We start from the raw sequence: 15,019 nt of genomic DNA, 5'->3' as shown, positions 1-15,019 counted from the left end.
GGTAAATTGGATTAGTAAGTATGCCGATGATACTAAGGTAGGAGGTGTTGTGGATAATGAGGTGGATTTTCAAAGCTTGCAGGGAGATTTATGCCGGTTAGAAGAATGGGCTGAACATTGGCAGATGGAGTTTAATGCTGAGAAGTGTGAGGTTCTACATTTTGGCAGGAATAATCCAAATAGAACATACAGGGTAAATGGTAGGGCATTGAGGAATGCAGAGGAACAGAGAGATCTAGGAATAACAGTGCATAGTTCCCTGAAGGTGGAGTCTCATGTAGATAGGGTGGTGAAGAAGGCTTTTGGAACGCTGGCCTTTATAAATCAAAGCATTGAGTACAGAAGTTGGGATGTAATGTTAAAATTGTACAAGGCATTGGTAAGGCCAAATTTGGAATATTGCGTGCAGTTCTGGTCACTGAATTATAGGAAAGATATCAATAAATTAGAGAGAGTGCAAAGACGATTTACTAGGATGTTACCTGGGTTTCAGCACTTAAGTTACAGAGAAAGGTTGAACAAGATAGGTCTCTATTCATTGGAGTGTAGAAGGTCGAGGGGGGATTTGATCGAGGTATTTAAAATTTTGAGAGGGATAGATAGAGTTGACGTGAATAGGCTGTTTCCATTGAGAGTAGGGGAGATTCAAACGAGAGGACATGATTTGAGCGTTAGGGTGCAGAATTTTAAGGGAAACACAAGGGGGTACTTTACTCAGAGAGTGATAGCTGTGTGGAATAAGCTTCCTGTAGAAGTAGTAGAGGCCAGTTCAGTTGTGTCATTTAAGGTAAAATTGGATAGGTATATGGACAGGAAAGGAGTGGAGGGTTATGGGCTGAGGGCGGGTAGGTGGGACTAGGTGAGATTAAGAGTTCGGCACGGACTAGGAGGGACGAGATGGCCTGTTTCCGTGCTGTGATTGTTATATGGTTATATCTGCATCTGCTAAGAGCCAGATCAGCAGCATTCAGGTCTTCCGACCAAGCAAAATGCAAAAGATCCAGGTACAATCTCTGAAAAGCCTTCTCATGTGTGAAGTGGCAATTCTAGACCGATTTTGAACCACTGAAGGATGCTCAACAGCTGTTTAAATACCACCACCTCCGACAAAGTGAAACCAAGTGACAATAAGGTTTTGCTCCTAGACGAGGTCAATGCCAATCATGCTTGCTTTGACCAACAAAACATGAACTCCCATAGCCCATGAAAACCCTGATTTCAGTCTCTGAGGCCAATGTGAGAGCATCCTTCAGGAGGGCAAACTCACAGAAAGCATCCAGCCCAGACAGGGTACCTGGCTGAGACCTAAAGACTTGGGCACATCAACTGGCAGGAGTTTTCATTGATATCTTTAACATCTCGCTTCAGCAGTCTGAGCTACTGTTTCAAGTAGGCTTCAAAGATATCGGTGCCCAAGAAAAATGTGGTAACCTGTCTCAATGTCTTTCATCTAGTAAGACTTACATCCACTGTGATAAAGTGCTTTAAGAGGTTGGTGATGAAAGATACTGTTACGAATGTGCCGCAACTCTGAGGGGCCGAAGGGTACAAAGTCGCCCCCTCCTTTTTGAGAATCGCAAGATCACTATTAATTCAGGTCTGGGACCCAGGAAATGAGAGAGAATCCACAAGGTTTGGAATGTGTCCTGGCCTCAGCGAAACAAAACCATTGATAATGGCTATTGTCTCTTGGAGACGGAATTGTGTATTGAGTACTGTACTATTCATTGAAGCCCTCAGGGGATGACCAGAGTGGGCTGGTTGAGGGATTGCGTCATCCCAACCTGATTGACATCTGAGACCCCGTGAGTAAGGATAAAAGAGGGTCTGGGGAACAACCCCTTTAGACGCACCAGGAGAAATGCTAGAAATCCCGTGACAGCGTTTAATAGTGACAGCCGGTCGGGGCTTGTGTGCGTCCTTCCCTTGCCTGGGATCGGCAGGCTCACCACGGAAGAACGGCTTAGCTAAAGGAGAGGCCACAAGTGAATGGCCCCAAAGGCTGCAGCCTGCATGAACTGAGCGAACTTTATATTTCCATCGGACAATACATTATCCCCTAGACAACGATAGAGCCTATTTCTTATTATTATTATACCCGCACTTCTAGATTTAGTATTGACGACGTATATTATCTGTATGTTTGCATTGATATTATTTTTGTGTATTTTTTACAAATAAATACTGTTAAAACTAGTATCATCAGATTTCAATGGACCTCTCTATCTTTGCTGGTAAGTGACCTAGTTACGGGGTATGTAACAATACCAACTCCTGCCACAGTTGTGAATATGATCCACTCCAATTTAGCTACTGTCGCCACAGGTGAACTCAATCAACCCTGGAACATCAGGACAGCAAAGATATATACTTCAGGATGCTCTTCGTTGACTGCAACTCGACATTCAATGCTATCATATCCTCAGAACCAATCAACATGTTTTAAGACCTAGACTGTAATACCTCCTTGTGCAATTACATCCTCCATTTCCTCATTTGCAGACCTTGGTCAGTTTTGATTGGCAACAATATGACCTTCACAATCTCGACCAGACTGTGTGATTACCCCCTGCTCTATACTTCTGACTGTGAGCCTAAGCATAGCACCAAAACCATATTCAAGTTTATTAATGACTCCACTGTTATTGGCTGAATCAAAGATGGTTACAAATCAGTATAAGAGGTGGGAAGATTGAAAATCTAGCTGAAGTGGTGCCACAACAACTGCAAGACCAAGGAGCAGGAAACCAGAGGTCATGAGCCAGTCTTCATCAGGGAATTAAAGGTGGAAGGGGTCAGCAACTTCAAAATCCTCAGTGTATTCATTTCAGAGGATCACACAAGTGCCATGATGAAGAAAGCAGGGCTACGCCTATACTCTTAGAAGTCTGTAAAAATTCAGCAGGTCTGCTAAAACTTTGACAAATATCTATAGGTGTGCTGTGGGGAGTATATTGATTTGTTGCATCTTGGCCTGGTATAGAAACGCCAATGTCCTTGAATGGAAAATCCTACAAAAAGTAGTGGATACAGCCCAGTCCATCACAGGTAAAAACCCTCCCCACCACTGAGCACATCCACAGAGTGCTGTTGCAAGAAAGCAGCATCCTTTATCAAAGATGTCCACCATTCATGTCATGCTTTCTTTTTGCTGCTGCCATCAAACGTGGTACAGAAGCCTCAGGACCCACACCACCATTATTACCCCACAAACATCAGGCTGTTGAACCAGAGGGAATAACTTCACTCCCTTCCCTTACCCCTACCCCCCACTGAACTGCTCCTACAACCTATAAAGCTCACTTTCAAGGACTCTACAAATAATTTTTTAAATATTTATTGTTTATTTATTAGTGTTATTCTTCCTTTCTCATTTTGTATTTGCACAGTAGTAGTTGTTCATCTTATTGGGGCCATCTTTCATTAATGTTATTGTGTTTCTTGTATTTACTGTGAATGCTCCTGAGAATATTAATCTCAAGGTTGTATATGGTGACATGCATGTTCTTTGAAAATAAATTTACTTTGAACTTTAAAGGGTCATCGCCTGGACTCTGTTTAAATGTACTTTATTGTTGCTGGTGACATGGTAAAATCCTGATCATCACGTCACCAGAGGGATGGAATTTACGCTTGATACAGGGAGCAGCCAAGCAGTCATTGGTTACAAGACTTTTGTGATGATTTTCCTGTCTGCAGCCTGCAGGGACCCGATTTTCATTGCAACTGAATTTCCCGAAGATGGTGACCTCTACACCATCCTCTTTCCAGGCATAGATGAGGATAAGTTCATAGCTGATAGCTGTCTGCTGGGGCTTGGAACTTCAGCAGGGATACTAACTGCTACTGCTGGCTTGTTTGTTAGCAGTGTGTGGCCTTTGAACTCTTCAGGGTGGAGGAAAGCAGGACCAAAAAGTTTGCTGGTGAACAGGGCCAAGGTGCTCAATTAAGGACAGGGCAGTTAGTTTAAATATACCAGCAGAGTAATTACTGGAATCCATCCCAATTTACAGATTCATCGGAAACAGTCAGTATAAATTCACAATGGAATGCTTTCTAGGTGATAGAGAAGGCCCTTGAGTTTGGCAAGGTTTCTGAAGTGTTCTAAATGGAAAGGCGGTTAAAAAGCCCGTGGGACTAAGAGTCTCCAGTGTCTGGAAACAGAGAACAGTGGACAGTTATTTTTGTGAAGAGAGGGCTGTTATCAGTGAAGTTTACTGAGCTCAGTATTGCATTTTGCAATAGGTGCAATTGATTTAGATCCAAATTCAAGGGACATGATAAAGCAGTCAATAATTGACACAGATTGCCTGTGGAGGAAGGCTTTCAATTACATAAATATAGTTCATGTAATTCTTCGGTTCTTTGCAGGAATGGGACTCGCTCACAGGGCCTCATGACCAGCCGTTTGTCCATATGCTAAGGACGCGCCTTCAGGGTGCTGTATTTTTGTGGCTTTGGAGGAGGGCGGGTTAGAGGTTGGTGCTACCGCAGAAAACTGGTTTGACGTGGGAGACAGAAGATCGTAAGCAGTGAGCTGGCTGTGTGCCCAGAGACCCATGATCTTCGGGCACATAACTCAGAGAAAAGTAATTTAAGAAACTTAACACCATAAATTGGCGAGTTGTTTTGTTAGGTCTCTCCTCTCGCTGTGAAACAGGGACTCCTCTTTCCCTTATTAGGGAGAGAGAGCCTGTGGAATGTTGAATTACTGGGTGAACGACTAGTTTTCAGGGTACTGCAAGTCTGTATCTTTATTGATGCTTTGCTGCACACTTGAATCCTCGGTGGTGGTGCTGATGTTTTTTTACTGGTGGAGGAGGGTGGAATCATCACTTTGCTGCTGCTTATGCATAGGAGGGAGTATTTGAGGAGGGTTTTGGGGTTATAACATTTAACTGTCATTCATTCTTTGGGGCGCTCCTCTGTTTTCGTCGATGTTTGCGAAGAAAAAGAATTTCAAGATGTATATTATATACATTTTTGACATTAAATTGAACCTATTGAATCTATAGTTGAACTGGTTGGTTGGGAAAGAAGGTGGCAAATGAACTCGGGGAGGTGCAAAAAGGTTAGCAATACCTTGTTGAGAAATGTGAAGTAAGAGGCACACTGGAGAGCAAGTCCACAGATCCAAGTGTACAGCAGACAGGTTGATAACCAGGGATCGCTTTCTTTTATTAGATAACATCTAGTATAGAACAGAATTTATACCAGATGTGTGTACAATACAAATTAAGTCCAATTCGAGAAATGTGTACTCTTTTGGTCATCACATTACAAGAAATATCTGACTACATTGGAGATACAAGGAATGTTTCCAGCCATGACATAAAAAGATTAGATAAGCTGGGGTCATTCTGTGTTGCGTTGAGGCCGAGGAGTGGTTCTACTGAGATGCCGATCAATATGAAGGGGCTAGGGACAAGTAGAGGGACTCATCTCCCTTAGCAAAGTTGTTTAAAGTACTTGGTAGATAAATTAGAAATTGAGGGGAAGAAAAAAGTTTCACCTACAATAAAATAGGATCTGGAGCTCACTTGCCTGAGGTGTAAGAAGCAGATAGCCTTTTATTTTAACAACATTCAAATGGTACTTGGAAGAGCCATGATCTGTGGATTCTGTGTGGAAATTAAGTAGAGACTAGATTTTGCAACTGGCAGATACTTAGTATCCAGGTTTTCACAACTGCATGAATTGTCCGTGTATTTACAAGCTCCATCCAGCAAGCGGCTCCATGGAGCCACACTCAGCATTACAATGAGTAAACACAGGAAGATGTGGAAATGTCTCAAAATGTGTTTAAACACAGGTTTGCTATATTACATTTCTAAAACATTTGGAAGAGTTTACTTATACAAATAGTAAAATCTAAATTGTATTTGCTTTCTAAATGCAAATTGGAACTTGTTCAATCTTTCCCCCATCAACTCCTCTGAAAATTATATAGTAATTATACTTTAAGCAAAGTAACCATCGATGTTTATGGTTAAAAAGCTTCAGATTAATGCCATTTTTGCTGGAGGAGTTATCAGTAGCTGCTGGATAATACTCGAACTTCAACTGGGTTACATTACTCTTTTACATTCTTCCAACAATATCAAAATTAGAAATAAGAAATGACATTGCTGATATTAATTACATTTTCCTGATAATATGAAAAAGATACATCTTTGCATAACCTACTTTATATCTTGTGGACTTCAGGAAGGGGAAGTTGGGAGAATACACACAAGTCCTCTATGAGATGGGTTCAGTGATGAAAAGGGTGAGTAGCTTCAAGTTCCTGGGAGTCAACAGCTTAGAGAATCCCTCCTGGGCCCAACACATCAATGCAACCTTGAAGGTGGCACACTGGCAGCAATATTTCATCAGGAGTTTGAGGAGATTTGGTGCGTCACCAAAGACACCAGCAACTTTCTACAGATGTATGGTGGAGAGCATGCTGACTGGCTGCATTAATACCTGGTACTGAGGCTCCAATGTACTGGATTGAAAGAGGCTGAAGAGTGTTGTACACAGCCACCTCAATCACAGGCAAAATCCTTTGCACCATCCAGGACATCTTCAAAAGGCAGTGCTTCAATTAGGTGGCATTCATCATTAAAGACTCTCACTATCCAGTCCATGCCCTTTACAAGAGCCTGAATACCAATATTGAAAATTTTAGGAATAGGTTCTTCCCCTCTACTGTCATATTTCTGACTAGACCGGGGGTCGGCAACCCGCGGCTCTGGAGCCACATGTGGCTCTTTTACGTCTGTGCTGCGGCTCCCTGTTGCTTTGAGAAATAATTGGTTGTGGCGACCCTTTTCCTGGCACATCCGAACCGACTCACAATTAGATAGCCTACGGGGGTTTGCGAGCACAGAGCTTTGGAGCCTCTGCGCCATGGGGGCAGGTTGAGTGAGGCTTAAAAGTGAGGCTGAAGATTTCGAATAAAGTTTGTCCTTCGACTGCAGTTACCGACTCCGTGTCGTAATTTTAGCGCTGCGTGTAGCACACCGCTACATGGTCAGTATTTAATTAAAATGTATTTTATGTTAGTTTGTTAGTTTTTGAAATGTAAATCTAAATTTGAAGATTATGGTGATCTTGTACAATCTAAATAAGACGTTGTGGCGACCCATTTCCTGACACATCCGAACCGGCTCACAATTAGCCAGCGTTCAGGCTAAGGGAGATAGCCTACGGGGGTTTGTGAGTACGTGTCTTTTGCAGCATCCGCGCCCATGGGGGGCGGGTTGAGGGAGGCTTAAAAGCAAGGCTGTTTAGTTCGAATAAAGCTATCTTTGACTGCAGTTTACTGACTGCGTGAAGCACACCGCTACAACGTGTTTTTATCGCTGGCTGTCCAGAGGGGAGGTGCTGAAACGCTTTGTCGCGTGTCTGGAAGAAGTGAAAACTTTCCTGGGCAGCAAAGGGCTCACCTTTCCTGAGCTGGAACAGCCAGAGTGGCTGGAAAAGCTACACTTCATGGTAGACATGACAGCGCACCTGAACACGCTGAACACAGCTCTTCAACGGGGTAAGGACGTACAGCTCTGCACATGTTGGAGGATGTTTTGGCATTCGAGCGCAAGTTGACGTTGCTTGCCAGAGATTTACAGAAAGGCACATTGTCTCACTTCCCCAATTTGAGAGAGTTCAAACAAGGTCACGACTTGATAAATTCGGAGTATTTACATTCTGCAATCAGCGCAATGCAAACATCGTTTGGGAAACGCTTCTGTGAGTTCAGAGAGGAAAAAAAACACATTATCCTTCCCGGTCACTCCCCTAAGCATCGATCCATCCCTACTGAATACGACTGCATTGGCAGGTGTGAGTCAATCTGAACAAGGATGATAAATATTTTAATTGCCTATTATTTTGCGTATATTCATATGTTTTCATTGTTCAGTGAAATAGTCCTTTTATTTTTCAGGTTGACAGCTGGCTGACGTTATTTTTGGTTTGCTGCTGGCGGCAAATTTAAGTTTGGCGTTTTTCATAAATACAAGAAGGACTCAAATAGACGTTGAGTATTTTACTTAAAAGTAACCTTCAACCCAACGTCTTTTTTTCGGAGGTCAAAATGTTTTTGTTGCATGCAGAAATGTAATTTCGTTTTCTCTGCAGGAGTTCATCAATTTCATAAATGCAACACATTATAGTTTGTTTATACATAGCATAAAGGCAAAACAAAACGTTGTATGCAGTGTTATTTCATTTTAAATGTCAAACGGGTTTTGCGGCTCCCAGTGTTTTCTTTTCTGTGGGAAACGGGTACAAGTGGCTCTTTCAGTGGTAAAGGTTGCTGACCCCTGGACTAGACCATGAACACTACCCCACTATACCTCTTTTACTATTTTTCATAATTAATAACTTAGGTCTTTCACTGTGTTGTTGCCACAAAGCAAATTTCATGACATTCTGTATATCAGTGATAATATGTCTGATTCTATTTGAGGTCAGAGTACTTACTACTGCCAGTAGTACTGTCGAGCATACATTTGCTGCCACCAGAGCACATGTGGACTGTACATGGAATAAACTGGAAAGCCAACTGGAATCACTGGTTGCATAGGAACCTGGCCTCCTCCATGTCTGAAATGAATCAGGTATCACAGTTTAGCCGAGAAAGGAGACTAAAGTACGATTATTATGAATCTTTGATCTACACAGGATTGGCAAGGTGGCCTTCTGATACTCTAATAGTTGGTTGTATTTTATATTTTCCAATTGATTTTCCCTTTAGCTTCCATCCTTAATTTTGAAATCTAATCAAATATAACACTAACATTTCTGCACACATTTTACAAATTTGTGTAAAATCAGCATCATTTGCACAATCATTAGGACAAAGGCACCATCAGAAGAGAACCTTGTGACTTTTGTTCAATTTTCACCTTTGCTCTTATCCAGCCAGAGTCAAGTCTCCATTCCCAATCTCTGCAATGCCAGCATTCAGAAACAATTGCAAGCGTACCTATTACTTTACCAAGATCAATACCAGAGGCATGTCAACAATTTGTAATGAAAGTATCAAGTATCAGAGGTAGGCTTGGCACATGTTAAGCCAGAGATACTGGGGAAATAACCCATCAAAAAAAAGGGCAGAGATATAATTTATGAGTCAAGTGCAGATTGCAACATTGAAACTTTACACTAAAGCATTAGGGTACACAAGGCACATTTAAAGAAGGTACTCCAATGACAAATCTAATGAAACAGAGGATCTTGATTTAGGAGTAAATAAAGGTATGTATATCAGCATTCTTACATAGCTAATGGAAGGTGTGGGAGTGGCTACAACTAGATTGAACTGTTCCCTAACAGTAGTAACAAGAAAGTACAAGTGTTTTTGTGATTGATCAGCTGGGTACAATGTATTCAGTATTTTTCAGATAGAAAGGATATAGATTTGAAGCATTGAAAAGTGGAACAGAAGGTGAACAATTTGCTAAAACCAGAGGAATACTTCCAAACTCCCACACAATCATTATGCACATTCCACTATCAATTTAACATTCCTTCCCCCAGATCACTGTGGGAACGTCAACACTAAAACCTTTGAAGAAAACAAAGCAACACCTCCCACACACTTCAAAATCAGTCACACCCTGCAAATAATCTGGATGATATGGCATCATCATTTGACAATCTACCTACCCTTGGATCACACGTTGGAGTCTTTGGCTCTGTGCAAGGTTTAAAGTAACCTGAGAGGGGCTACGATGCCTCAGATCAGTGGGATTGGAAGCTGGGTGTCCACTTACAGATTCTTGACTTGAAGATGCAGTGGGTGCTGGGGTACTTGAATTTTCAGAACTCTGAAGAGAGAAGAAAGACTTGTAAATACATTTGTTTAGCAGAAACTAAGAAGTGAACAGGAATAATTCCATCCAGGGCCTGGACTCCTCAGTTAATGGTAGGGGTCCCATGGCATAAATAAAAATTGGGAACTAGGCTCATGCATGCTGTCCATTAAACTTTTTTCTCCCTATGTACCAGATCGAATCCAAAAATCCTCATTTTATTCTACATCCATATTTCAGTCTTCAGCCAAAAAATTGTAAATCTTAAACTGCATGTTTTCTTTATAAACTACAAATATTCTCAATTCCCGAACAGCAATATTTCCTGGAAAACAAGAATAAGGGGAAAATGTTGGAGACCAGTCAACCTTTGACAGGTGAAACAATGAGTCAGCCACTCATTAAGCTCAACATTAATCTCACCTGCTATTTCTTCAATCTACATGGTGGAAGCCTGACCACTGTCTCCACACTCCTCACTTACCACAACGGACATTTCATGTAAAGCTCAGCTTCACCACTATGCTGGTTCTTAAAACTCAACAATGTTGCAAGGATAAGGCTCTTCCAGAAGCACAGCACGTAAATGTGCCTTTTATCTCCACAAACACACAAATCAAACTACAAACTAAAACACATTAACTGACATTTTGTAGCCAACTAACCTACCAAACCAGATTGGGTTTTGAGAGGAAATAGCAACAGCTGGGGCAAATCTAAATGGTCATAGGCCCAACTACACAGAGCACCAGAGATCAGTTTTGAATTCTGGGTTACCAGAGCTGAGGCAGAAATCCTACACACAGCACCGTTCAGCCTACTGTGTATTTCACACAATGAAAACTTGGCAACACTTCCCATGTAAATTCCAAGAAATTTCAAAGAACATAGCCTAAAATCAGTGAAGTACTTTGAGACAACCATCACCATCACTTCTGCTGCCGCCTTCTTCTCTAGCCCTCTTTTTTGCCAGTTGTCACCACCCAAGATTGTAGACTCTCTCCCACTTTCAGAATTCTTTTTAGCCTGGTACCACGTGTGGGCCTTTCTTCACTAACTACCAACTACAACACTGACCATCTCAAAATTTCCACATTTCCAAACTTCCATTCAATAAGAACCAACACAGCATCATCAAGCCTAAAACAAGCACAGAGTTATCGTTTGGCAAGCTGATTTCAACTTCAGTGACCTAAAGCCAGCTCTCAGACAGTCACAGATACCTTTCACTGACCCATACTGTTCGAGCTAGATGCTCCCCCTACTCTTCACGAAGTCAGAGTAAATCAAACAGCTAAAACCCAACAAAGCCCCAGGACCTGATGGTATCGCAGCCAAGATCTATCAGTATGATGGATACTGACATCATGCCTGCACCAGCTGTTCACAAAGTTCTGGGGGGGCTACAGAACTACCAGAAGACTTCAAAGATGCATCAGTTGTGACCATCTACAAGAACAAGGGAGACAAGAGAGACTGCAACAACTACCATGGCAGCTCTCTTCTGTCAGTTGCTGGAAAATGCCTTACGAAGATCAACCTTAGATGCTTGGTGTCCAGCATCAGTGACAACATCCTTCCAAAAAGACAGTGTGGTTTTCAAACAGGCCATAGTACAATGGACATGATCTTGGACTGAGGCAGCTCCAAATGAAATGTGTTGAGCAGCAGAGAAGTCTCTGTCGCATTTGTTGATCTAACCAAAGCGTTTGACACTGTTGGTGGAGGTGGCCTGTGGTAGCTCCTACCAAAATTCGATTGCCACCACGCCTAACCAACATCATCCATCAGTTCCATGAAAGCATGGAAGGCCGCATCAACACGTGTGGTGAGTTGTAAGACTCATTTCCCATCAGCAACAGTGTAAATCAGGGTTGTGTTTTGGCTCCTACTCTGTTTGGACTATTCTTTGCAGCTATTCTTCAGGATGCCGCATCAGACCCGAAGTCAGGAGTATTCCTACAAATGAGGGTTGATGGTGGGCTCCTCAACCTCGCAAGACTGGGAGCAAAATACAAAAGTCAGGGACATTGTGGTGCATAAGCTACAGTTTGCTGCTGACTGTGCACTGGTTACCCACTCTCTCGAAGACTTACAGATCACCTATCGGTTTGCCGGTGCGGCCAAAAGCTTCGGACTGACAATCAGCCTGAAAAAGACGCAAGTTTTGTACCAACCAGTTCCTGGCTCAAGCTACGAAGAACCAACTGTCCTCAATGATGACACTTGTCTCAATGCTGTCAACAAGTTCTGCTACCTGGGCAGCGTAATAACATCCTCAGCTTCTCTGAATGTGGAAATTGAGTCAAGAACCAGAAAAGCCTGCTTTGCCTTTGGTCAGCTGAAAGATCGAGTTTGGTCACAGAACATCAGGTTGGCCACCAAGTGCAAGGTATACAGAGCTGTTGTCATATCAGCCTTGCTATACGGATGTGAGACGTGATGCCCATATCAGAGTCATTTATGCCAGCTTGACCAACTGCAGCAGTGTCACCTACGTTCTCTGATGAAGATCACCTGGCGAGACAAGGTCTCCAATGCCGCAGTCCTCTCTCGAGCCGGAATGCCAGCAGTTTCAACCTTCGTGATGTCAGCCCAACTGCGCTGGGCAGGACATGTCAGAATGCCTGACGGAAGACTACCCAGGGACATCCTGTACAGCCAACTGTCCAGTGGTACCTGAAAATGAGGAGGCCAGTGACTACAGTACAAGGATGTTCTGCACAGGAGCCTCAAGAAAGCTGACATCGTCTCATCAACATGAGAGGATCTGGCTCAAGATCGCTCACAGTGGAGGGACGCCATCAGAAAAGGTGTGGACGCTGCTGAGAACAAGCTCAGAGCCATCAGAGGAAAGACACATGAGGTGCCACAACAGAGCTTCTGCCCCTGTTGCCCCTCCGGGCCTCTCCTGCCAAGTATGTGGCAAGCAGTGGCTGTCAAGGATCGGCCTGTACAGCCACTCCAGGATGCACAAATCAAACCCCACTAACTGACTGAAAGGGACCATCATCATCCTATGGGATGGATAGCCAGAGAAGAGACCTTTCACTAAACATCAGATTACTGTCTCCTAGAAGGTCACTGACTTCATTTCCTCGAATTTTCCTTCACAGCTTCCTGCCTTAGGATCCACTTTCACCTGCTCCCCAACATCCACAGGCAGGCTGTTCTGGCAATACTACCACTTCAATCTGTTTTTAACCCTACAGAACTTATTTCTTCCTACCTTAACTCTATCCTTTCACACCTTACCCGATTTATTCTTACCAACAACTTTGCATCTCTGATACCCTCTACTACGGCATAGGTATCCAATCACTCTGCACCTCCATCTCACACCAGATAAAGGTGCCATTTTTTCTTCCAGATGGCCCCCTCAACTGGTTGAACTCCTGACAATGAAGAACTTCTTTAAACCTCAGACTCTTCCTTCAAGCTGAAATGTACAGCAATAGATTCTACTTGTTGAGAAATGCCCAGTTGTGGGCGATATACAAATACTTGTTTCAGATCAAATTCAAGCCCCTGCATCCAACTCTTATTTTAATATATTGTTTTGATTACACATCCCTGCTCTCAACCAGAAATGGAAAACTTCATTTTTGCGAACAATTTCTACCTTGTTCTCACTTTCACATATTCCATCTGATACTTCCTTTCCTATTTCTCTTTGCTATTTCCACATCATAGTCCAAGTTAGCAGCCAGTATCCAAAATAACTGCACAACTATCTTGATAACATCTCTTCTCACCCATTTCATTTTCCCAGTTTTTAGACAACTCTTCTGTATCTATTCTACTGACAACAATTCCCAAAGTGGTGCTTCTGAAATTTTTTCCCCCTCAGCCATGGCTTCCTTTGTTCTGCCATTGACAGGGACCTAGATATGCCTGTTCTAGCTGCCACACTTCTGCTTTTATCCACTCCTCTTCTTTGAGCAGGGATACGATTTCCCTTGTTCTTGCTATTCACATCACCCCCCTGCACAATTAGTGCATCCTTTACCATTTCTGCCAGCTTCAATAGTCTGTTTCTCCACAATTCCCTGATTCACTCTTATACCTGCACCAAAATCCACTTCTCATAGCACCTTCACTTGCCATCACAGGATATGCAGCCTCTTCTTTTTACTCCTCCTCCCACAATTCATGGGTACAAACACACTTTACAAGCAAATCAACTATACACTCATCTTTCTTCCATTTTAGTGTACTAAACTTGGTACTGACAATGTGACTTTTCCTGCATTGAAGAAATCAAACAAACTATGCAACCATTTTGCAAATAATCTTTCTCAGCACCCAAGGATACTTTGACTTGCAGTTATCTTTCACTTTAGTTCTCTATCCATCTTATTCAGCTTACCTACTGTCTGGGCAATTACAGCCCAGACTCAATGAATTTATCAATTTCATATAACCAGCCTTCTCAATTTGTGTCAGAATCAGCCAGTTCAGATTCAAGGTCATTTACACGTTAACTTTTTCTCCCTTTACTCCAGATGCTGCCTGACCTTCCAGATATTTCTTGAGTTATCTTGGATTTCCAACAGTGTATATACCTCATAGATCCAGCACATTGTGTTCTCTCCTCAATTCTCGACTTCTAATTTTCTGCAAACTAAGACATAACATCACTTGAGAGAACTATTGTGACAGAGTGGGAGCCGACGTATCCTTCCACTTCAACAGAATGGCCCTCCTAGCTATCAGTGTAACAAACGCAATAGCATGTTGGTCAGACAAAGAAATATTTTGAGGCATTATTCCAAAGAGCACAGTTTATTTGTTAGGTTGTAAATTAATTTTAAGTGCTTTAGAAATTGTAGAAAAAACTGACTTCCAAAACCGTTCCTGTACAGAACAAGACCAAAACATGTGTGTCAGTGTAGCTGTCTCAGTTTTACATCACAATAACTAACATTAGGAAAGATTTTAGACAATCTCTCCTTCAACAAATAACAACGATGTACAATTTTAAATTGAATCAATGATTCAAATATTTAAGTAATTTTCCTTGCATATTAGAGGCCGACCTATTAGATACTATTATGAGTAAAAACCCTTTGATGAAGGGTTCCATTGGAAGAACTTATAATAACAATGGGATAAGAGTCATTTATTTAAGATTAAAGAAAATTGGGAAAAGGAACAATTTGACTTTTATAACCGAGGACTGGATGCGGATCTTGAAGTTGGTTAACTCTTCCTCGATT

General features: G+C 42.2%; 1 protein-coding gene across 1 annotated transcript in view; it reads right to left on the bottom strand.

Annotated features, from left to right (window-relative positions):
- Positions 1-15,019, bottom strand: part of herpud2 (HERPUD family member 2) — a 58,494-nt gene that overhangs the window by 19,713 nt on the left and 23,762 nt on the right. The window contains exons 4-5 of the mRNA XM_059973448.1: positions 9,655-9,815; positions 8,467-8,589 (exon numbers count right to left, since the gene is read on the bottom strand). Coding sequence (XP_059829431.1) covers positions 8,467-8,589; positions 9,655-9,815 — 284 coding nt within the window. The remainder of the gene's footprint in view (positions 1-8,466; positions 8,590-9,654; positions 9,816-15,019) is intronic.

Source organism: Hypanus sabinus, chromosome 1, assembly GCF_030144855.1.
Source record: "Hypanus sabinus isolate sHypSab1 chromosome 1, sHypSab1.hap1, whole genome shotgun sequence".
Taxonomy (NCBI): Eukaryota; Metazoa; Chordata; class Chondrichthyes; order Myliobatiformes; family Dasyatidae; genus Hypanus; species Hypanus sabinus.
This window is presented reverse-complemented; position numbering and strand designations above follow the sequence as displayed.